The 25,734-nt window shown below is 45.0% G+C and overlaps 1 protein-coding gene across 4 annotated transcripts in view; it reads left to right on the top strand.

The window, feature by feature from the left end:
• The window catches only part of adck1 (aarF domain containing kinase 1), a 446,668-nt gene that overhangs the window by 302,873 nt on the left and 118,061 nt on the right, over window positions 1–25,734 (top strand). For 3 of the 4 annotated variants that reach the window (XM_080201939.1, XM_080201941.1, XM_080201942.1), the window contains one exon: window positions 17,855–18,004. The exons of the other annotated variant lie outside the window; for it this stretch is intronic. In XM_080201939.1, coding sequence (XP_080058065.1) covers window positions 17,855–18,004 — 150 coding nt within the window. The remainder of the gene's footprint in view (window positions 1–17,854; window positions 18,005–25,734) is intronic. 4 annotated transcript variants of the gene reach the window in all.

Here is a 25,734-nt window from a genome sequence, read left to right as displayed (position 1 = left end):
TTCCTCTGGATGCTCCGGTTTCCTCCCACAGTCCGAAAGACGTGCTGGTTAGGTGCATTGGCCATGCTAAATTCTCCCTCAGTGTACCTGAACAGGCACAGGAATGTGGCAACTCGGGGATTTTCACAGTAACCTCATTTGCAATGTTAACATAAGCCTACTTGTGACTAATAAATAAACTTTAAGCTTTGAATTTAAATTTCACTAGTTGCTGTTACACTACCATCTCCCCTGTTAAGAGATTGATTGCAACTTAAAGGAGCTATTCACTTGAGTAGGTGCACTGTGAGTGACATTACAGAGAGTCCACAGCACAGTTACTGGCTTGTGGTACCATTCCAATGCCACACAATTCCCTCTCCATCAAACTCGATCAACACATCCAGCAGGCCTGAACGCAAAGCAAATATTTGGATCCAGAAATTGAAGTGGAGAATGAAAACATTTATTTTAATTGTTTGCCGCTTGATATCCTGATTGGAAACAAAATGTTTTTTGTCTCCAGCGCAACTCAGTTAATTTGTGAATCCATTTTAAGACAGACCTTTTTCTGAACAAAGGCAAAAATTGGTTTAACACTTGTGCAGCATGGAGTAGGGAAGCGAGAGATTGCCTGCTATCTGAACAATGTATCAGATTAATGATGCTTTGGTAGTTAAAGTCTAATTAGATTTTTACAGACTCTCATGCCACGTGCTGAATAGAAGGGAGATCATTTCAAGGGCATGACATCCAATTACTGGAACTGAGTGTTCCATAGCACTATAGGAATGACAAGCACATGAGTCTCCATCTCACTTGTTCACAGACAGATTGTATCTCTGGTTCCTGCCATTCATTTGCGTTTACCACAAGGTGCAGTTTTGCTGAGTCACAGTGAAAGCTTTTCCCTTTGCCACAAGCAGTGCCCCAAACTTGGGACAGCACAGTGGTTAACACCGCTGCCTCACAGTGTCAGGGACCCCAGTTCAAATCCCAGCTTGGGTCACTGTCTGTGCGGAGTTTGCACGTTGTCCCCGTGTCTGTGTGGGTTTCCTCCGGGTGCTCCGGTTTCTTCCTACAGTCCAAAGATGTGTGGGTTAGGTGGATTGGCCGTGCCAAATTGCCCCTTAGTGTGAGGGGGACTAGCTAGGGTAAATGCACAAGTTATGGGGATGGGGCCTAGGTGGGATTATGGTCAGTGCAGACACGATGGGCCGAATGGCCTCCTTCTACACTGTAGGATTTTATGATTGTGAGCAATTCATAATATCTTGCATTTGGAAAAGAGAAAAATCTCATCCCCTCTTACTGCTCAAACCTAACGGAGGGGTTGATAGTGGCGGTGTGTTAATGGCTGCCGGTGGAACTTAAGTTCAATTAATAAGATATGGAATCGAAAGCTAGGGCAGGATTTTCCGGCTCTTCCACAAACTTTTGATGAGGTGCAAATTAGCCCATCGCTGGAAAACGGATATTTTATGCCTGTGAATAAAGAGAACAATAGGGAGTGGTAACTTCAAATTGGAGAGGTAAGGAAATTGACACGTACTTGCCAAAAGCCAACTCCACAGTGTGGGTAACATCAAAGGGAAAGAAATGGTATAAGTATGGAAACAGGAAGATGAGGGGGGAGACGGCTAACATCAGAACTGCAGCAAGTTGCAGCTATATTCCGGAAAGAAGCGCTCATTTTCCACCTTTGCTGAAATGGACGACTATTTTCCAGACGTGGCTACCTTAATCTGGGTGTGGTAAGTATTTATCAAAAGAGAAAACGCTGGAAAATCTCAGCAGGTCTGGCAGCATCTGTAAGGAGAGAAGACAGCTGACGTTTTGAGTCCAGATGACCCTTTGTCAAAGCTGCTTCTCTTTTGGTTTCAGATTTCAGCTTCCGCATTATTTTGTTTTTATTTATTACGTGGTAATTATTTTCTGGATTTAGCTCATAGAGCTCATAGAAGGGGAGGCGGTGGCCAAGTGGTATTATTGATAGACTATTAATCCAGCAACTCAGCTGGTGTTCTGGAGACCTGGGTTCGAATCCCGCTACAGCTCATGGTGGAATTTGAATTCAATATAAAAATATCTGGAATCAAGAATCTACTGATGACCATAAAATCATTGTCGATTGTCAGAAAAACCCATCTGGTTCACTCATGTCCTTTAGGGAAGGAAATCTGCTGTTCCTACCTGACCTGGCCTACATGTGACTCCAGAGCTACAGCAATGTGGTTGACTCTCAACTGTCTTCTGAAATGCTTAGCAAGACGGTCAGTTTCAAGGGCAACTAGGGATGGGTAATGAATGCTGGCCTCGTCAACAACACCCATGTCCCACGAATGAATAAAACTTTGTATTGATGCTGTTTGGGAAAAAGAATGCCTCAAAGTTCAGGAGAGTGTAGGGAGTTTTGAAGACTAGGGGATAGGTTTCATGTAAAGTTATGTGTTTATAGTCACCAGTGTACTGAAGTGCTATAGAGTATTATAGTCCTTCTTGTTACGTATGTTTTTGTTTCTCTTTTACGTTAATAAATATTCTTTATTAATTGTTAACACAACAACTGGACTATTTCCTCAGTGGATTCCTCCTGTAATACCAAATAAAACACATACGCCACTACTAACTGGTGTTCCAAGTTACCCTTCTGGATTTTTGACATCATAGAATCCCTATAGTGCAGAAAGAGGCCATCCGACCCATCTGGTCTGCACTGAGTCTCCTAAAGAGCGTCCCACACAGGCCCTCCCCTCCATCCTATCCACGTGACCCCGCACATTTACTATGGCCAATCCACCTAACCTGCACACCTTTGGACTGTGGGAGGATACTGGAGCATCCGGAGGAAACCCAAGCGGATATGGGGAGAACGTGCAAGCTCCACACAGTCACCCAAGGTCGAAATCGAACCCGGGTCCCTGGTACTGTGAGGCAGCAGTACAGTGCCACCTACTTAACACTCACATCTAACATAAACCTCGTTGATACCACTATTACTTGCTGCTTATGCTATTTGACTCATGAGTGATTCTGTGTTACAGCTTCACCAGCCTGACACCTCATTTCCAGGTGTGCGAGGTGTTGCTCTGGCCATGCCCTCCTGCTCTCTTCATTGAACCAAGGTTGAACTTGGTGCTAATGGTAAATTGGGGGAATATGCCAGGCCATGAGGTTACAGTGATCCACTTGGTACTTTCTACCCTGACCCGCTCACAACTGGTGATCCATCAACTGCGCCAGATCCACTCACTAACCTGGATCCACTCACTGTCTGGGATCCACTCACTAACCCAGATCCACTCACTAACCTGGCATCCACTCACTAACCTGGCATCCACTTGCTGTCTGGGATTCACTCACTAACCCAGACCCATTCACTAACCCAGATCCACTCACTGCCCATGATCCACTCATTGCCTGGGTTCCACTCACTGCCCGGGATCCACTCACTAACCCAGACCCACTCACTGCCCGGGATACACTCACTGTCCAGGATCCACTCACTGCCCCGGAGCCACTCACTGCCCGGGATCCACTCACCGCACAGGATTCACTCACCGCACAGGATCCACTCACCGCACAGGATCCACTCACTGCCCCGGATCCACTTGCTGTCCGGGATCCGCTCACTGCCCCATATAGTCATGCTGCTATGTGACGTGTGGTTTGAATGAGATAGCAGTTTGTAATTGATGCTGTGTAGAAGAGCAATGTGAACTCGGACCTGATTGATGTGCCGATAACATTGCCCCATTGATACGGGGATGTTGCACAGTGAAGCTTTGCCATTGTGTTCTGGGGCGAGGCTTTTGTTGTGCGTTATAATCAATCAGACTGTGGACACAAAGTCGTTTTAATCACCTGAAAGTCACTCTCTGCTGTGCACAGCCTGGTGACATTTCCTTGCGCTTGTTTGGCAGACAGTTGATTTAATTGGAAGGATTGTTAATGCTGCAAAATGGGACCTTGTCATCTTGAAGTGATATCCGTTCTGCGTTCATTTGCCAATCCTCTTCCTTCCCTGAGAACGCAGACTAAAAAATGATGACTATTCACAGCAATCAATCTTGATGAATTAATCAAGAACAGACCAAACATGACATGAGGTGGTGGAGGGTGTTGGGAACCATGGGTCCAAAATCATCTGCCTCTCTCAAGCATGTTACACTTAGCACATATCAAATTATCCATAAATTGTATACCAAAATGTTACCCTCTGAAAGAAACCTCCTATCTTTCTGAATGAATCAATACTAATAACTGCCTAAGGAGCCTTCCATAGATTTCACTGAAAGGATGGGCAGGATTTATCCACCATCCAAAGGGTCCACAGGGAATGCACCCCCCAATCACAGACGCCTCATTGTCATTTAATACACCAAGGAATATTGAATAGTATATGCTCACATCAGGGAAGGAAGGCAAGTCCCAGAGCAGTTGGGAGGTGGAGAGGTCAGAGGCAAAGGGTGCATCAAAGCGGGCAGGCTTGGTGGAAGCTGGTGGGGGTGAGGTGAGCGGGGAGGGTGCGGTGTCATGAGAATGTGCCAACAGGTCACTTGGAAAATATCAGCACGATTATACAACATCAATATGGATTTATGAAAGTGAAATCATGCTTGACAAACATACTGGAACTTTTGTAACTAGCAAACTAGATAAGGGAGAAGCAGTAGATGCGGTGTATTTGGATTTTCGGAAAGCTTTTGTTAGAGTCACACTTAGAGGTTAGTGTGCAGAATTAAAGCCTATGGAATTGGGGGAATATATTTCATGGATCGAGAATTGGTTATCAGACAGAAAACAGAGAGTGGGAATGAATGGGTCTTTCTCAGAGTGGCAGATGGTGACTCGTGGGGCCCTACAGAATCAGTGCTTGGGCTGTAGCTATTTACAATATATATCAATGATTTGGATGGGGAAGCGATTGTTTCCAAGTCTGCTGACAACATGAAACTTGATGGGAATGTGAGGCTTCACTATGATTTAAACGAGGGCGGCATGGTGGTTAGCACTGCTGCCTCACAGCGCCAGGGACCTGGGTTTGATTCCCGGGCTTGAGTTACTGTCTGTGTGGAGTCTGCTCATTCTCCCCTGTGTCAGCGTGTGTTTCCTCTGAGTGCTCCGGCTTCCTCCCACAGTCTGAAAGACGTGCTAGCGCATTGGCCATGCTAAATTCTCCCTCAGCGTACCTGAGTAGGCGCCAGAGTGTGGTGACTAGGGGAGTTTCACAGAAACTTCATTGCAGTATTAATGTAAGCCTACTTGTGACTTTATTGTCCCAGACATAGATTCGGACTGCGGGAATAATTGTACACTCTGCTGTTTGGCGGTTAGAGATGCCCTTGATCATCTTTTTGTATTCCACAAGCGTGAACTTGTCAGTGCCCAGGCATTTTATCTTCTTTCATGCTAACCTGCTCTTACATGAGTGACCCCTTCATACTGGTGAAGGAAATGAAAGAGGGAAGAATCTGATTTATCTGCAGGCCGCACACCCCCCACTGTGACCCTTATCAAAAACTGAAAGACAATTAGCACCAGGTCATCATAAATGGAGGGAGTGGCAGTCGTAATTCAGAGTAATAGAATCCCTACACTGCAGAAGGAGGCTGTGATGAGTCCTCAGAGGCGGAAGTCCCTTCACCAAAACCCCTTTATTTACGAGTCTGACAGCAGCATACCAACTGCTTTCAGTTAGCAGCCTACACTCGGAGTCCCAGAGGAACTGGCACTCCTGCTTAAATACAAAGCAAGAGGCTCCCTGATTGGCCCATCAACTTGGCCCTTAATCAGGGGGTTCATTATTCTAACAGGCCCTTCTCAAATTGCCTGATAAAAGCCGTTACAGAGGCCAATCGGTCTATCAAGTCTGCACCAACCTCAACTGCCCCAGGCCCTGTTCCCATAACCCTAATATTTACCCTGCAAATCCCCCTGACACTAAGGGTCAATTTAGCATGGCCAGTCAACCTAACCCTCACATCTTTGGGAGGAAACCGGAACATCCGGAGGAAACCCATGCAGACACGGAGAGAACTTCACACAGCCAATAGTTGTAGATTCAACATCACTTTACTTTTTATCCTTTCATTTTTCTCTCGCGTGTTTCTCACTGGCCCGAGTGAGAACTTACACAATCTTCATTTAGTAAGAAATGTTGTAACCCTCCTCTTCCACTTATATCACAATACCCTAAATTTCTCACTCAGCTGCCAGACAACATGGTCAACTCCACATGACACAATGACACATCTGTTCCAAGTCATGCACTGAATCACTGCCCATTCATTGTCTTTTAGTCAAATCCTAGAGGGGTCATGTAGCAGCCATATTCATTCTTCCCTCTTTGCCCAGGTACCTGACTTATTATCAGTTGTCAGTACATCACTGCATGTCACTGAATCTAGTCTAAAGACACTGGTAGCATCAGTGAATTCCTAGACCATTGTGGCCTATTGTTAATGGGACTTCTATGTGGAGAAGTGGTGTACTGGTAAATCCACTGGGCTAGTAATTTAGAAGCCCAGGCAAATGCTATGGAAGCCTCAGGTTCAAATCCCACCATGGCAGCTGGGGGAATCGTAAGCATCGTTGTAACCACCCATCTGTTCATTCGTGTCCCTGTTGGAAATCTGTTGGAGGAAATCTGCCGTCTTTACCCGATCTGGCCCACTTGTGACCCAGATCCACAACAATGTGGTTGATGCCTAACTGCCCTCTGAAATGGCCTAGCAAGCCACTCAGTTCAAGGGCAATTAGGGATGGGCAACAAATGCTGTTCTTACCCACAACCCATGAAACAAAAACTAAATGGCGGAACTCCTGGTATATTTGCCGATAGTCCGGAAGGTGGCCAGGTTCCCAAAAGGTGCTCCCAGGATTCTCCCAGGGCTGCGACACAAATCAAGGTTCCGATGGCTGTCAGTTTCTATATGCTGAGCTTCTTATTGGCACAATATTACCCGTGGAGATGAGGTTTAGGATTTGTGTGTATCGCCATTGATAGACTATATTTGGAAATATATTTTGTTGAGGTAATAGATGCATTTCCATCAGGTGGATTGTAAAAGATCTGAAGGCACTATTGGAAGAGCAAGAACAATCATCTCTTGACCAAAAATTAGAAGAAAGATTAGGCAATCAACGCTGTTGCTTGGGGGATCTTGCTGTGCTATTTTGCCTGCTTGTTGGTGACTGCACTTTGGGAACAATCCATTGGATGTGAAATATCCTGACTGCTTCGTAAGATGTTGTGTAAATGCAAGTTTATGGGGCGGCACGGTGGCACAGTGGTTAGCACTGCTGCCTCACAGCGCCAGGGACCCGGGTTTGATTCTCGGGTTGGGTGACTGTGCGGAGACTGTACATTGTCCCCGTGCCTGTGTGGGTTTCCTCTGGGTGTTCCAGCATCCTCCCACATCCAAAGATGTGCGAGTCAGGTGGATTGGCCATGCTGAATTGCCCCTTTGTGTCAGGGGGACTAGCTAGGGCAAATGCATAGGATTATGGGGATAGGGTCTGGGTGGGATTGTGGTCGGTGCAGACTCAATGGGCCGAATGGCCTCCTTCTGTGCTGTGGGACTCTATGATGAAGTTTATTTTTGCATAATGCATTTAACTTAACTCCTGTACCTTCATGTTTTCTTTTGCTTCCAAACTGGATAACCTTACATTTATCCAGCTCGCTTGCCTACTCACTCAGCTTTTCTAAACCACTCTGGCCAATAACCTGACCAAAGCATCTCTGTATCCTCCTCACATCTCACCCTCCCCCCACCACCTCTCCCCCGCCATCCCCCAGGTTTGTGACGTTTGCCTGTGAACATTGGAAAGTCTTTGGCCTGTCAGTTTTTTCTGAAATTGTTGATCGGTCATTGCCAATGTATAAGTTGACACTTATATTTTCAATTGACCATGAAACTAAAATGTTGCGGCCTGGTATTCCACAACAAGAATAGTTGCTTTTAATGCATTGTAGCCTTCAACTTCTGAAGTGGAACTGCTGCAGTCGCAATGAGGAGGAGGTGGTGGAATCTTGGCATTGTTATCCAGAAACCCAGAGTAATTCACAACGGCCGATGGTGAAATTTGAATTCAGTGAAGGAATTAAAAGTCTAATGATGACCATGAAGCCATTGTCAATTGTCATAAAAACCCATCCAGTTCGGTAATGTCTTTTAGGGAAGGAAATCTGCCATCCCTTACCTGGTCTGACCTACATGTGAATTCAGATGGTCGATTCTTATGTGCACTCTGACATGGCCATTTACTAACAAATGCTGACCCAGCCAGCAATGCCACATGCCATGAAATGAATTGAAAAAAATTGTATTAACTATGATAGAGCCAGCTGTTGCAGTGCCAACTGGAGTAGTGTTCATTGTAGAGGTGCCAGTTGCAGTTGTGTAAATTGTGGTGTTAGCTGTATGGGCTCAGCTGTAACAGTGTCAACTGGAAAACATTGGTCGAATACGCCTGTGAATATGAAACATTCTCTAGATTGTCTTTTGCTGATCCCTGAGAGAGCTGGCACCGTTGAAAGTTAAATCCATCTGGCCACTCTGATAACATTCCTGATTCTGCTCTTCATTGAGGAAATTCAATTAGGCGACATCTCCAGAGCGACTGTGAAATTAAGGCTTGCATTTGTATCTCACTCCCTCAGGATGCCCCAGAGCTCCAAAGCCAATGAAGTGGGCTGGAATTCTCCCTTCCTGGACATCCGCTACCGCTGCCAGTGAGAACGGTCGCTGCGGCGGGATCGGAGAATCCCAGTCGCGGGTGAGGTTGGAGAATTTCTGCTGTGTATACTTCTGAAGTGTACCTATTGTGGGTGAATGTGGCAGCCTGTCACGCATATCAAGATCCCACAAACAGCAGATGAATGGGTTTGATTTGATTTGATTTATTATTGTCACATGCATTAGTATACAGTGAAAAGTATTGTTTCTTGCGTGCTATATGGATAAAACATACGGTTCATAGAGAAGGAAATGAGAGAGTGCAGAATGTAGTGTTACAGTCATAGCTATGGTGTTGAGAAAGATCAACTTAATGCGAGGTAGGTCCATTCAAAAGTCTGGTGGCAGCAGGGAAGAAGCTGTCCTCGAGTTGGTTGGTATATGACCTCAAACTTTTGTATCTTTTTCCTGATAGGAGAAGGTGGAAGAGAGAATTTTCAGGGTGAGTGGGGTCCTTAATTATGCTGGCTGCTTTTCCGAGGCATCAGGAATTGTGGACAGAGTCAATGGATGGGAGGCTGGTTTGCATGATGGACTGGGCTTCATTTACGACTCTTTGTAGTTTCTTATGGTCTTGGTCAGAGTAGGAGCCATACCAAGCTGTGATACACAGCAAGAAGTCTCACAACTCCAGGTTGTATTTTTCTTTGTGTTTGTGCCCAGTACTGGTTTCTACTTGCACCCACTCAACCTGCCCAGGATTACACACAGTAACAATTTAGAGAAGGGTCACAACCAATTTTAGACACTGGGCAGCTGAACAATAGCTTGGCCAAATAGGTAGCCTTGGACGAGAGTCTGAAAAGCGGGAACTTGGTTTGGGAAGGTTAATTCCAGATTTTCAACGCAGCCACCAGAGGTGGAGATCTCAGAAGCTGTAAGGCTGGATGTGATCATGGATTATGCACCAATTGATGAGAATTGGACGAACAAGAGACTTCTTTTCACACTGATCAGAAACACTCTTGGCCAGTCCTGCAGGCCCAAGAACTGCAAGGAGTTGAATGTTCCAAAACAGGAAAAGGAGGGAGAAAGGAAGGGAACACAAGCAGCCAGCGAGGCTTTGTTTTACTTGATGTAAGGTGAAACCTTACTTTACTATATATGTTGGGTGCCATTATATGGGGGTGCTGTCACATTTAAGCTGCTTGCCTTTTGCATTCAGGAGAGGGCTTTCACTTTCTTTGTAGATGGGTCTTATTTTTATGTACTTTATAAGGTGGCTTCCATTTCTGTGTAGTCACATGCGGCCCACTTACTGTTCCAAAGGTTGCATGCTTGCTGAAAATAAATGATGTAGGGCTTACCGCTGCTGCTCATCAATTTTTCCAGACACTTTCCGTCTTGACATCATAAAGTATTCATGCAGATAGTGCGTTATCATGTCCACACGATAAGCCAGAGCATTTCACAGAAGACATTAGTTCTGAAGCACTTTCCAGTGTAGACAAACTTAGCAGCAGCCAGTTATGAAAGGCAAGATCCTATATGCAGGGAATGAATAAATGATCAGGCGGTTCCTATTTCTGCTGCTGTTCTTCCATGAACATCAGTGTGGGATCTCCTACGGCCAATTGAGTAGGTAGGCAGTGTTAGAGTGGAACATTCCCATCCCGCCCATCACAGGAATTGTAGCCAGCGGGACACAAACCATGCAAAGGTCCGTTGGCCTCGGGTGGGATTTTCTAATCTTAGGGTGACTGCAACCATCAAATCCCAACCTTAAGCTCATTTAGTTAAGCATTGAAACAACGTCATCTCCCATCTTTTAACACTCCTTTAATACTTAGGCGGCACAGTGGTTAGCACTGCTGCCTCAGGCACCAGGAACCCAGTTTCAATTCCGGCTTGGGTGACTGCCTGTGTGGAGTTCGCACATTCTCCCTGTGTCTGTGTGGGTTTCCTCCAGGTGTTCCGGTTTCCTCCCACACTCCACAGATGTGTGGGTTAGGTTGGTTGGCCTTTCCTTCTTAGTGTCAGGGGGGATTAGCAGGGTAAATATGTGGCGTTACGGGGATAGGCCCTGGGCGGGATAGTTGTCAGTGCAGGCTCAATGGACCAAATGGCCTCCTTCTGCACTATAGGGATTCTATGGATATGAGCTTGGAATAAGCATGCATAGAAACATAGAAACTAGAAGCAGGAGTAGACCATTTGGCCCTGCATCTCTTTTAACCTCTAACCATAGCAGGGAAAGCAGCCTTGTTAAACAGACCATGCAATGCTGTCTACGCTTAGCATTTTTACAATTGTTTTATATTTTACAAACATTAACTTCACCGCTCTGCCATTCATTATGATCATGGCTGATCATCAAATTCAATATCCTGATCCTACCTTCCCCTTGTATCTTTTGATCCCATTAGCCTCAAAAGCTATATCTAACTTCTTATTGAAATCACGCAATATTTTGGCATCAACCACTTTCTGCGGTAGTGAATTTCACACATTCACCACCCTCTGGTGAGAAGAAATTTCTCCTCGCCTCAGTCTTAAAAGGTTTATCCCTTATCCTCAAACTATTCTTCTGGATTCCTCCACCATCGGGAACACCACACCACACTAACATAGTGTGAGGGACAGATTACCTGTGTTCTCATTGAATGATGGAAGTTGTTTGAGGGGCTGAATTATTTACTTCTATAAAAAAATGGGCTTGAATCAGTCAGCACTGCAAACTGAATATAATCCTACAGGTGACAGAGACATCTCAAATCAGAAAGGCATGTAGACTGAAGTCTATTCATCTTCAGACCTTATTGTAATGACACAGCTAGTCCATGTCTTGCTGCAGCTGTATAGGGCATTGGTGAGGCCGCAGCTGGAGTACTGTGTGCAGTTTTGGGCGCCGCACCTGCGCAAGGATATTTTGGCCTTGGAGGGAGTGCAGAGGAGGTTTACTAGGCTGATACCGGAGTTGAGGGGGTTGAGCTATGAGGAGAGGCTGAATAAACTAGGCTTGTACTCGTTAGAGTTTAGAAGAATGAGGGGAGATCTCATTGAGACGTATAAGATGATGAATGGGATGGATAGGATAGAGGTGGAAAGACTCTTCCCGCTCAAAAAAGACAGTAGGACTAGGGGGCACAGCCTCAAGATAAAGGGGGGGCGGTTCAGAACGGAGTTGAGGAGGAACTTCTTCACTCAAAGGGTGGTGAATCTCTGGAATTCTCTGCCCGTTGAAGTGGTGGAGGCTGCCTCGCTAAATATTTTTAAGAAGCGGGTTGATGGGTTTTTGATAAGAGAGGGGATTAAGGGTTATGGGGAGAGGGCGGGAAAGTGGAACTGAGCCACGACAGATCAGCCATGATCTTATTGAATGGCGGGGCAGGCTCGAAGGGCCAGATGGCCTACTCCTGCTCCTATTTCTTATGTTCTTATGTTCTTATGTGGCCTATAGGTAGACCTGGACAGGGTGCCAATCAGGAACAGTCCTTTGTGCTGTTCAAGGTGTTACCAACATGTAATAGTCCTGAAACTTTTGTTACAAAGAGGAGGTTGATCTCTGAGAATTAACAGTGAACCACTCAAAGAGAAGTACCTCCCTTCAGAATCTGTTAAAGTGAGTGTGGGAAATAGTACGATCTGCTCTGCAGCAACTTTTAGTGATCAAATCAAAATAACTACTTGAGACTCTCTCTGTAAAGCAACCAGTAACACTTTATTTTATCTAACTAACAATAAACAGGTTAACAAAATTATTAACAAACTGAATTAAACATGGAATGCTGTTCAGATAATTATAATTCCCACTTATTAACGAAAATATTAGAATTTTTAGCCACTCTCAAATTTTAATCAGGGGTTTGTCTTCCAGAATCCTCTTTCTTCTTTTCTGATTCTTCTGCCTTCACTATCTTCTGTTGCTACCTTTGCGATTGAAATGAGGCTTTCTTTTAAGACATAAATTTGTTTGTTACATTGGCAGACCATTGCTGTCTGTGTATCTGTCTGTCTCTCCAAGCTGTTACTCGGCAGGTGCAGTCTGGCAGTTCTCTGGAGCTGGGATTGGGTTACAGGTTATCAAAACATGAAATTCAAATCTGATAGGCTGCTGCTATCCAAATGCCAGTTTTGTATTGATTGGTTAAAATTCAAAAACATGTTCTGTTGTCTTGGCAGGAATTGCTGCTGAGGTTAATGATACAATGTTTCACTCTGTCTTCTCTGTGTACTGCACAACTGCATCTCTTTTAACCTCTAAGCATAGCAGAGAAAGCAAGGTTATTAAACAGACCATGCAATACTGTCTACGCTACCTCCCGACTTCTAAACTCAATCCCTCGATTAATGAAGGCAAGTACACCACACGCCTTCTTGACCGCATCCTCCACCTGCAAGGCTGATTTAAGAGTCCTGTGGAACTGGACCCCATGGTCCTTCTACTCCTCTACACTGCTACAAGTCACACCCTTAATATTATACTCCTTCATCCCAATGGACCTGCCAAAATGGACCACTACACATTTATCTGCGTTGAAGTCCATCTGCCACTTCTCCGCCCAGTCTTGCATCCTATCTATGTCTCGCTGCAACTTCTGGCACCCCTCCAGACTATCCACAACGCCACCAACCTTTGTGTCGTCAGCAAATTTACCAACCTATCTCTCTACTTCCTCATCCAGGTCATTTATAAAAATGACAAACAGCAAGGATCCTAGAACAGATCCCTGGGGCACTCCACTGGTGACCGACCTCCTTGCAGAAAAAGACCCATCCACAACCACTCTCTGCCTTCTGCAGGCAAGCCAGTTCTGGATCCCATGCCCCCTCACTTTTTCAAGAAGTCTTGCATAGGGGACCTTATCAAACGCCTTGCTGAAGTCCATGTAAACCATATCCACCGCTGTTTCTTCGTCAATGTGTTTAGTCATATTTTCAAAGAACTCAACTAGGCTCGTAAGGCACAACCTGCCCTTGACAAAGCTATGCTGACTACTTCTGATCGTACTAAACTTCTCTAAATGTTCATAAATCCTGTCCCTCAGTATCCTCTCCATCAACTTACCAACCACTGAGGTTAGACTCACCGGTCGGTAATTTCCCGGACTATGCCTGTTCCCTTTCTTGAAAATCGGAGCCACATCCACAATCCTCCGGAACCTCTCCCGTCTCCACTGACGATGCAAAGATCATCGCCAGAGGCTCTGCAATCTCTTCCCTCACCTCCCACAGTAACCTGGGGTACATCCCATCCGGTCCCGGCGACTTATCTACCTTGATAGAATTTAAAAGTTCCAACACATCCTCTTCCTGAACGTCCACATACTCAATCTTTTCTGTCCGCCGCAAACCTGCAGTACAACCTCCCAGATCATTTTCCACCGTGAATACCGAGGTAAAGTACTCAGTAAGCACCTCTGCTATTTCTTCCGGTTCCGCACAGACTTCTCCCCCTTCACCTTTTATAGGTCCTATCCCTTCACATTTCATCCTTTTACTCTTCACATATTTGTAGAACGCCAAGAGATTGAGATAGGGTGGGAAGAAGCCTGGGCACGATACTCTGTTGGAGAATTTGTGCAGACTTGATGGGATGCACTGCAGGGATTATATGAAGGAGCTGGACTATTCTTGGAGAAGGTTGAGAGGGAATTTGATCAAGGTATTTGAACTCATGAGGGATCTGGACATAATAGAGAAACTATCCCCATTTGTGGAAGGCTCAAGAAATAGGGCACAGAGTTCAGGGAATTGGCAAAAGAAGCAATGACAACACAATGAGATCTTTCTGGTTAGGATCCTTGAATCACTGTCTGTGTGGAGTTTTCACATTCTCCTTGTGTCTGCATGGGTTTCTTCCGGGTGCTTTGGTTTCCTCCCACACTCCAAAGATGTACAGGTTAGGTTGATTGGTCATGCTAAAATTGTCCCTTAGTATCCTGAGAAGCGTAGATTAGAGGGATTAATGGGTAAATGTGTAAGGATATGGGGGTAATGCCTGGGTGGGATTGTGGTTGGTGCAGACTCGATGGGCCAGATGGCCTCTTTCTGCACTGTAAGGTTTCTATGATTCTATGATTCTTAGCATTTTCACAACTGTTTTATAATTTTACAAATATTAACTTCACAATACTTTCATGTTGGAGAAACCTTGCAGCTCCGACCTACCCATTCAGAAATGACAGTCAAAGCTCACACATCACAAGCACTGATTGGGGCAAGGGGATATAACAATCCGGGTCAGAAATGGGAGTAAGGACCTCTCTTCAATGTTCAGATGGGTCCTATTCTCATTTCAATGGGACATTAGGGGCTACCACAAAGAGAGCCCTGAGTAATGCTACCAAATAAACCTGTTGGACTTTAACCTGGTGTTGTGAAACTACTTACTGTGCCCACCCCAGTCCAATGCTGGCAACTCCACATCACTGGGATTGGGTAGGGGTCTTTGCACTATCAAATGGTATTTTTGCTGAGTCTGTTTCTAACCCATAAAATGGGGACTGGGGAAGGGGGGCATCAAATGAAGATTCCGGTTTAACAGGCAGACACTGGAGTGTGTCGTCATTGATTTACATGGAATATACAGCACAGAAACAGGTCATTTGACCCAGCTAGTCTATTCTCAGCCTCCTCCCATCTTTCCTCATCTAAATCTATCGTCCTAACTCTGTATTCCCTTCACCCTTAGATGTTTGCCTTTTAACTTTGCCTTAAAAAATGTTCAGTTCAACCTCTCCCCACGAGTGTGTTCCATATTCTCATGCACTCTTTGTGTCAAGTGGCTTCTTCAGAATTTCTTATTGGATTTCTTGATGATTGTCTAAAACTGGCCTGTAGTCCTGCTTTTCTCCACTAGGGGAAGCTTTCTTTCTGCATCCACTCTGTCGAAACCTTTCATAATTTTAATGACCTCTATTTGACCACTCAGCCTGGGTTTTTCGAGAGCAGGGACCCGGTCTGTTCAGCCTTTCCTGATATACAGAACCATATAATCCCTACAGTGCAGAAGGAGGTCATTCGACCCATCGAGTCTGCACCAACTCTCCAAAAGAGCGTCTTACCCAGATCCCCCCCACCGTAAACCGGTAACCCCATTGCATTTACCCTGCTAATCCTCCTAACCGCACAAAGGGGCAATTTAGCATGGCTAATTTACCTGCCTGCACACCTTTGGACTGTAGGAGGAAACCGGAGCACCAAGAGGAAACTTCCCCAAGGCAGAAATGACAATTACAAGGGGGCAGAAGTTCAGGGTAAGGGGGAAAATGTTCAGTGGAGATGCGCGGGGCAAGTTTTTTTACGTAGACAGTGGTGGGGGCCTGGAATGCACTGCCAAGTGAGGTGGTTGAGGCAGATACATTAGCGCCATTTAAGACTTACCTGGATAGACACATGAACAGGCGGGAAATAGATGGATACAAGTGGTTGGTCTAGATAGGGCAACATGATCAGTGCAGGCTTGGAGGGCTGAAGGGCCTGTTCCTGTGCTGTACCGTTCTTTATTCTTTGTTTTTGAAACCTACGCAGACACAGGGAGAACATACAAACTCCACAGCTTAGTTACTCAAGGCCAGAATTGAACCTGGGTCCCTGGAGTTGTGAAGCAGCAATGCTAACCACTGTGCCACCATGCTGCTCTTTTTTTTGCAATATATGCACCCACTCATTTCAGGTATCGTCTTTGTAACTGTCAATTTTTTTTAATAAAAGGTTTTCTACGATCGGAACACATTCTTAATGTAATTTAGATTGATACAGGCACACACAGCCTATAACCACAAGCTTTGGCAACTATCACCTCTTTTCAAGTCGTGAAGCCGGGTCTCATGGACATGTCTCCAATAATGGAATACCAGACAGCTCCCTAAGAAAAATCATAATTTTCCTGCTCCCTCTTCCTCCTCCTTATTTCCTGATACTCAAAGGCATATTTGAGGTCAGCATTTAATTGCAGTCTCAAATCAAGAGTGAAAAGTGCTGACTCTGAGCCGAGAACGTGTGTGAGATGTGACCATGACATTGCCTAAAGTGAGGGGCCTGCACAGTTGGAGCGCTGCCTTTCAATTACTGCTTCTGCTGACCTAGTGCTTTGTACTGATACAAGTGACAATGCCAGAAGATGTCAGTCTAGTTGGGACTTGGGTGTCTTTCTGAGCAGCCCTGCTTTGCAAACTCATTCCGCTGGGTGAGATTTTAACCCATTCAAAACCCATCAGCTTGCCCAGTGTTAAAATTGGGCCCATTAATATCTTCGAATAGTGTTGTCAACCTTGCAGGATTGTCATGGAGACTCTCACACAAAAATTACGGGGATATTCAAACGTTTTCTTTCCTCCCTCAATTTCTTTGAACAACTTTATTTATTGGTTCGAAAAGTACTAGAGATGGATAGGATGATCTGCTGTGAGGGTTGTTGGATATGATGAGTCATGTGATGGAAATTTCAGGTTGATAACCTGATTTTTTATTAGAGTCATTGAGCAATACAGCCTGAAAACCGGCCATTCAGCCCATCTGGTCCATGCTGACCACAGTGCCCTCCCAACTCATTCTAATTGTCTATGTTTGGCCCATTTCCCTTAAATCTTTTCCCACCATGTATTTATCCAAATGCTTTCCAAACAGTACTATTGAACCTGTCTCAACCCCTTTCTCTGGCAGCTCATTCCATATTGTTCATTATTCTTCGGTTTTCTGGTGTGTCTCTTATTCTAGACGTGTACAATATCTACGGCGGCGCGATGGCACAGTGGTTAGCATTGCTGCCTCACAGCGCCAGAGACCCGGGTTCAGTTGCCGGTTTGGGTAGCTGTCTATGCAGAGACTGCACATTCTCCTCGCATCTAGATGGATTTCCTCCGGTCGCTCCAGTTTCCTCCCACAGTCTGAAAGGCGTGCTGGTTAGGTAGATTGGTCATGCTAAATTGTCCCTCAGTGTACCCGAACAGGCGCCAGAGTGTGGCAACTCAGTGTTAATGTAAGCTTACTTGTGATACTAATAAATAAACTTATTAATGTTCAGCATAGTTGAAGTGTATCATTGAACCATATTATCCCTACAGTGCAGAAGGAGGCCATTTGGCCCATCAAGCAGAAGGAAGGGGTTCGAACTGATGAGAAAGTATTTATTGAACATGAGAAAAATTTAAACCTCGTTACAGTTTGCATTTTTTTTGGTATTGCAGATTTCTCAAAAGCTGGGGGAGTTGTACAGTGAAATGATCTTTGTAAATGGCTTTGTGCACTGTGACCCACATCCTGGCAACGTGCTGGTGAGAAAGTCCACACAAACCAACAAAGCTGAAATCGTCTTGCTGGACCATGGATTATATCAGGTAGGCTGTGATTCACACTGATGTTTGGTGCAACTCAATGTTTCCGAGTAAGCTAGGACGATGTCGCAAGGCTGTAGACTCAAATCCTATATGCAAATTAGTGTGCGTAATCCAGGATATTGCACATTCCGAATTTCGGTTGCCTCAGCATTGGTGGCTGTGCCCTCAGTTGCCTAAGCCCAAATCACTGGAATTTCCTCCACTAACATTTACATCTGTCTGCCTCATTTTACCCTTTAAGATACTCCTTAAAACCTCTCTCTTTCATCACGCTTTTGGACATACCTCCTTGTTGTTACTACACGGAGGTTAATCCCCTTTACCTCGCTTCAAAATCTGGTATAAGTATTTGGGAAGGTGTTAACTGTTCTACATTAATGCCTAGAAGTTTATTAACATAAAGACATGACACTCGCTTTCGGAGAATAAATCAACAAATTATTTTATTTAACCAACCGGAACCTTAACTAAACAAATAACGCATTAATTAAAGTAAGGTTCGACTGCAATGCTGTTCATATAAGTACAAGGATCATTCTGTACCAAAACAGTAATAACAGAATTTTAGTCACTCCCAAAGAAAATGTACAACCAGGTCTGATGGCTTTCAGAAGCTTTTTGAGTTTTTCTGTAGATTTCTCTGTCTGTAAGGTTTTTCTGATTTGATACCCTTTTGTTAGATAGATGGAGAATTCTCTTCAGAGATAATTCTTTCGCTGGCAGAGTGGAGAGATGCCCCAGAGATATCCTTATGTTCTGGCTGACTCTCAGTTGAACTGCTGGCAGGCACTTGAGTTCCTCTTTTTATAACTCAGATTTGCAATAACAGCAAATTCAAATTTGATAGGTTCCTGATAACCTGATCTCCTCTTCAAACTGATAGGCTGTCAGAATGCAAAAAAAATCTGCAAAGCCTGTTACCAAGGCAACCCTAATGTTTTTCTCTGCAACAAATGTTGCAATCTACGTACTCTGTATGCCTGCATTTTAAACATCCCAGCACCGAACACAAAACCAGCTTTTAAAGGGACCATGCACTGGTTTTCCCTCTGGCAGTTTCTTACAATTCTTTTACATCTTTAAAAACACAGTTTACATTTTTACAAACTCAGCTTTACAACAGTATCCATGATATTACAGTTAGGGGTGATCACTCCCAGCCCTTGTGAAGGTGAAGTCCTCCCTTCACACTGAGCATACCCTCCATTGTGTTGTGTGGCACTGCTGTGTGGGATAGAGTCAGAATCTAACAACTTGAGACTAGGGATTCTTGAGGCTCTGTGGGCCATCAGCAGCAGCAGAACCATATTAAACCACAATCTGTAACTTCTTGGCCTGACATATTCCCCTGTTCTATCATTAATCCTAGGGATCGGCCCTGATTCAACGAAGAGTGCAGGATTGCACGCCAGGGGCAGCACTAAGCATAGCTAAAACAGGTCACCTGGTGAACACAGGTTGTACAAAGCCATTCACTTGCATGTCAAACAGCAGAAGCAACACACCATAGACAGAACTAAGCGGGCCTACAACCAGTAGTCAAATCTGAGCTCTGCCGTCCTGCTCCATCCAGTCATAAATAGCTGACAATTAACCAAGCAGCAGGAGGGGGAGGTTTCATAAATGTTCCCATCCTCAGTGAGGTGGGCGCCCAGCATATCACGGTGAAAGAGGAGGTTGAAGCACTTCTGTTAGAAGTGCCAAGTGGATGATCCATCTCAGCCTCCTCCTGAGGTCCACGGCATCACAAATGCCCGTCTTCAGCCAATTTGATTCACTCCACTCAATATCAGGGAATTGCTGGAACCACTTGATAATGCAAAGTTCATGAGGCCTGACAACATTCTGGCAATCATACTGCCTGGATGGGTGCAGCTCCAACAGCATTCAAGAACTTTGACATGATTGAGGATAAAGCATCCTGCTTGACTGACACCCCACGCACAAACTTAGATATTCACTCCCTCCATCACTAATGCACAGCGGCAGCATTGTATTCCATTTACGAGATGCTCTGCAGCAACCCACCAAGGCTCCTTCAACAGCACCTTTCAAACGTATGAACTTTACAACTCAAAAGAATGATGGCAGCAGACACAAGGGAACTCCACCATCTGCAAATCCCCTAGCAGGCTACACGCCATTCTGACTTGAAACTTTATTGCCATTCCTATGTTGTCACTTGGATTAAAATCATAGAATCATTGAATAGAATCATAGAATCCCTACAGTGCAAAAGGAGGCCATTCTGCCCACTGAGCCTGCACTGACAACTATCCCACACAGGTCCTACCCCTGTCACTCCACGTATTTACCCTGCTATTCCCCCCGACACTAGGGGCAATTTAGCATGGCCAATCAACATGTACATCTTCGGATTGCGGGAGGAAACCAGAGCACCCGGACAAAACCCACGCAGACACAGGGAGAATGTGCAAACTGCACACAGACAGTCACCCAGGGCCAGAATTGAACCTGGATCCCTGGCGTATGAGGCAGCAGCTCTAACCACTGTGCCACCATGCCAAAAATCCTCAAACTCCAAGCAGGCAACTCACCGCCACTTTCTCCAGGGCAGTAAAGGATGGGCAACAAATGCTGGCCTTGTCAATATCATCCACATCCCATGAAAGAAAAATTACACACACAGGTATCAACAATCAGGAAAAAAACTTGCATTTATATAGCGATTTTCACCATTCCTGGACATTCTGAAGAACTATGCAGCCAATGAAGTACTTTTGAAGAGTAGTCACTGTGGTAATGTAGGAAAAGCAGCAACTACTTTCCCAAAAACAGCGATGTGATAATCTGTTTCTGTAGCGTTGATTGAAGGTTAAATCGTGTCCAGGACACCGGAGAGATCTCCCCTGCTCTTCCTAGAATCATAGAATCCTTACAGTGCAGAAAGAGGCCACTCAGCCCATCGAGCCTGCACCGATAACAATCCCACCCAGACCCTAACCCATAATCCCACATATTTACCCCGCTAATCCCTTAACCTACGCATCCCGGGACACACAAAGGGGCAACTTAGCATGGCCAATCAACCTAACCCGCACATCTTTGAACTGTGGGAGGAAACCAGAGCACTTGGAAGAAACCTGTGCAAACAAGGGGAGAATGTGCAAACTCCATACAGCTTGGGTCCCTGGAGATGTGAGGCAGCGGTGCTAACCACTGTGCCACCATTCAGTATGCTGCCATGGGATTGTTTACATCCATCCGAGCAATCAGGTTTGGCCTTCGTTTAGCGTCTCATCTGCCAGATGTAGCATAACAACAACTTGAATTTAGAAGCACTTTTAACATAGCAAAATCCTTTGCAGGAACATTATCAAACCGGATGCCAAAGATGCGTGGGTTAGGGTGAATTGGCCATGCTGTATTGCCCCTTAGTGTCCAGGGATTAGCAGGGTAAATATGTGGGGTTATGGGAATAGGGCCTGGGTAGAATTAGTGTTAGTGCAGCCTCAATGGGCCTCCTTCTGGGATCCTACTGAAAATTTGACAGCAAGTTCCATGGAGAGAAATTAGGATAGGTAATTAGGGAAAGGCAATAAATGCTGGCCTAGCCAGTGACACCCATATCGTGTAAACGAACAAATAAAAGAGCAACCAAATTTTTGGTCAGAGAGGGACAACGCAAGAGCAGTGTTATTTCAGTTGAGGAATGTTGAAAAGGAGGAGAGCTGGGAGAGACTTGGAAGGAGATTGGAGAGTGAATTTTTGAGCTGAAAGAGGGGCTGCATTGGTGCTTTGATGGACAACAGGCCAGAATTGACAGAAAACAAGAATCTCGAGGTTGGGGGATATGATTGTGTTGAGGCTCCAGAGTTGGTGAGGGATGATGCTATAGGAAGATCTGAAAACAAGCATGAGATTACACAAAATAAAAGCACAGAAGATAAAGGGCAGAATTTTCTCATCCTACCCACCATGGGAATCGTAGTGGACGAGTTAACAGATAATGTAAATGTCCTTTTACCTTGGGTAGGATCTCCTGGCCTTGGGGCAGCTGGAAGATCCAGAAGCTCTGGCGAAGGGTCATCCTGACTCGAAACATTGGCTCTGTTTCTCTCCCCACAGATGCTGACAGACCTGTTGAGATTTTTCAGCGGTTTTTTTGCTTTTGTGTGAGATTACGTGCTCTGTACACAATGGTGCAGCAGTGCGCACGTTGTGAAGGCAGAGAGGGCAAGTGAAAGGCAAAGGTTCAGAGGACGGGCAAGGAAAGAACAAGGATAAAACTGGAAGACAAGTGCTTCAGGTAGCACTCACTGCTGAGAAAATTGCCAATATCTATTTGTCAGATTGAGGCGCCAAGTACAGATTGGATTCTAAAGCAAGGTCACAGATACTTCCATAGTTCTGTAGCATTGAATGACATTTAAAGTTGACTGAATAGTGAAGGGAAAATGTGTTGTGTCTGCCTGAGTGTTCTATTCTAGTCATATCTGCTCTGGGCAGATACAGCTTTGCCGAACCACTCCAGAGCCTTCTGCTGTGAGTTTAGTTTACATGGGCTTCCCTTTGCTGTCATGAGATCATCTGTCTAATGTCACAACTGACTGTCCACAAAAGGTTGGGCCAATTGCTTGTCCCTGAACAAGTGTGGAAAAAAAAAAGCCCCAATATGACACTGTGATGGGTAATGAACACTGGGAATACACAGCTGACCTGTCAACATATTGGCTGTCAAGATTTCATCTGCCTTCCAGTTACTGACAAACCTACTGCGACAAGAGCTATTTTTGAAAGTACAATAGAGAGTGGATGCAATGGACGTGATGGATTTCAATTCTTTTAACTTGCTGTTGAATTCCTTTGTTGTTTTTCCTCCCTGGGCACCATCTAAATTGGACAGAGCCGGTTACCTCCTCACCAGCTATTGCTGGGACACTGCTTGTTAAATGTCTTTGTTACCTCCTCCAGCCTAACTAATCAAATGCTATCCAATGCTCGCCTGTAACCTCAGTTTAAACAAAACAAGTTGTTATAATCTCCGTGGGGATCCGTTAACCGAAAGCACCAAACATACCGGACAAGTCCGGATAGAAATTACTGAACAAGATATTACTCTTTGCAACTTTTACTCTTGTGCTGAATCAGAATCGATGCAAATAAAGCATAAGTTAATAGGTAAACCATATTTGGTAGGAATACAAGGTTGGTTAGCTTATGAAGAGAGATTGAGTAGACTGGGTCTGTACTTGTTAGAGTTTAGAAGGCTGAAGGGGAATCTTATAGAGACTTACAAGATAATGAAGGAGCTGGATAGGGTAGAGGTAGAGAGATTCTTCCCGTTTAGAAAGGATAGCAGGACTAGAGGGCACAGCCTCAAAATAAGGGGGGGGGCAGTTTAGATCAGAGTTGAAGAGGAACTTCTTCACTCAAAGGGTGGTGAATCTCTGGAATTCTCTGCCCGTTGAAGTGGTGGAGGCTGCCTCGCTAAATATTTTTAAGAAGCGGGTTGATGGGTTCTTGATAAGAGAGGGGATTAAGGGTTATGGGGAGAGGGCGGGAAAGTGGAACTGAGCTACAACAGATCAGCCATGATCTTATTGAATGGCGGGGCAGGCTCGAAGGGCTGGATGGCCTACTCCTGCTCCTATTTCTTATGTTCTTATGTTCTTATTAAAGCGGGAAAGTGGAACTGATTCACTTCAGATCAGCCATGATCTTATTGAATGGCGGGGCAGGCTCGAAGGGCTAGATGGCCTACTTCTGCTCCTATTTCTTATGTTCTTTTGTTCTTATGTTCTTATAAATCACATGGAATAAGCAACACAACAAATCTGCTTCTCTCAGATCTTCTAGGCAGTTCACTTTTCCCAAATGGCATCAATTTCAGCCTCACAGTTTTTCCAAGCTCAGATCTCGGTTGGATGGAATACCAGCCCTTTTCCTTCAAGGGTTTAGCCAATTCTGTGCAGGCAGCAGAGTCCATGTAAACAGAGTTCTGTGCAAGCAATCTGCCACAGTTTGGCACACTTTTTCCAGAACCTTCTCAACACTGTGTGTAGCTCGTGGTAGATTGGATCTATCAGAATATTCTTTACTTTTACACAGAACGGCTGGCTTTGGGCTTTCAATTGTAAAATCATAGAATCCCTACTGTGTAAAAAAGGCCATTCAGCCCATGGAATCTGCGCCAACTCTCTGACAGAGTATGATAGGCCCTCTCCCCCACTCTAGCCCTGTCACCCCACACATTTAGCATGGCGAATCCACCTGACCTACACATCTTTGGACACTAAGGGGCAATTTAGCATGCCCAATCCACCTAACCTGGATTCAAGTAGGAACTTTCTGGACGCTTGGGGTAGCCTATGTAGAAATGGCAGAAGTCACCTGAACCTCGGCAGCCACCTTAACAAAATTGCTTTTTTCCATTACTTCAAATAAAAGATGGTTCCATAGAAACTAGAAGCAGAAGCGTCTGCATGTTTTTCCTCTGGGTGCTCCGGTTTCCTCCCACAGTCCATAGATGCGTGGGTTAGGTTGATTGGCCATGCTGAATTAACCCCAATACCAGAGGGATTAGCAGGGTTAATGAGGGAATAAGGCCTGGGTGGGGTTCTGGTCAGTGCAGGCTCAATGGGCCGAATGGCTTCCTTCTGCACTGTAGGGATTCATTGGATTCAGTGGGGTAGGCCATCCGGCCCGTCGCGCCTGCCCCACCATTCATTTTGATCACGGCTGATCATCAAATTCAATATGCTTACTCCTCCTTCCCCTCATATCCCTTCAACCTGAAGAGCTATATCTAATTTCTTCTTGAAATCAGACAACGCTTTGACCTCAAGTGCTTTCTGCAATACTTAATTCCACAGATCCACTACTGTCTGGGAGAATACATTTCTCTCCACTTCAGCCCTAAAAGGTTTACTCCTTATCCTTAACCTACGACCCCTAGTTCTGGACTTCCCCACCACCATAGGCCATGTGTAGTCTACATTTGAAGTTTTGACTGGGGCATGATTCATGGGGCATGACAGAGGTTACCAGCAGGTGAGCTGAGACGACTTAACAATGAAGAGGGAAAAAACGGCAAAACAAACAACACGTACAGAGTATCAGTTTCATAATTAGACAGCTCTAATTATGTCAGCACTGACACAATGGGCCAAACGGCATGCTGTACTATATAATGCTACAGAGAAATACATGCACTGGGGGTATATACACAATTGCACAATATTTCTGTGCCCATTACTAAACAAATATCACCATTTAAGTTCAGCAGGCACTCTTTGTATTAAATTGGAGGCAAGAAATGCATTACTTCTAATATCAAATCCCTGAGAGCTGCTGCTCTGAAGGAAAATATGCTCCCAGAAAAGCCTATTAACTTGAGACAATTTTCATCTTAGCGGAGAAGGTTGGTGTCGCTGTGACAGTTCTTCAGAACTCCAGCTATCGTGTGACAGGCTACATGTCTGAGCTGGGGACGTGATTCTGAAATGTTTCCCCCAAACGCTTTGCTGCACTTCGAGCCATCTCGTCTCTTTGTTGGGATTGTCTGCTGCTCAGCTGTCACCGCACATTGATTCTGCGACTGAGGCACTGTATTACAGCGGGATCGACTGACACCCGACACGGTGTTAAGTTGACATCCTGCTCATGAACACAACCTGACCCGAGCTTCTATTTTAGTTGCTTCATCACTGTCGGACGCTCCGGAGGGAGTTATCAGGGATCTGTCTGGAGGTGTTGGATGTCTGTGC

This window comes from Carcharhinus amblyrhynchos, chromosome 14 (genome assembly GCF_965287045.1).
Source record: "Carcharhinus amblyrhynchos chromosome 14, sCarAmb.v2.hapA, whole genome shotgun sequence".
In the NCBI taxonomy this organism is placed as follows: Eukaryota; Metazoa; Chordata; class Chondrichthyes; order Carcharhiniformes; family Carcharhinidae; genus Carcharhinus; species Carcharhinus amblyrhynchos.
Note: the sequence above shows the minus strand (reverse complement) of the source record. Positions and strands in the feature narration are given on the sequence as shown.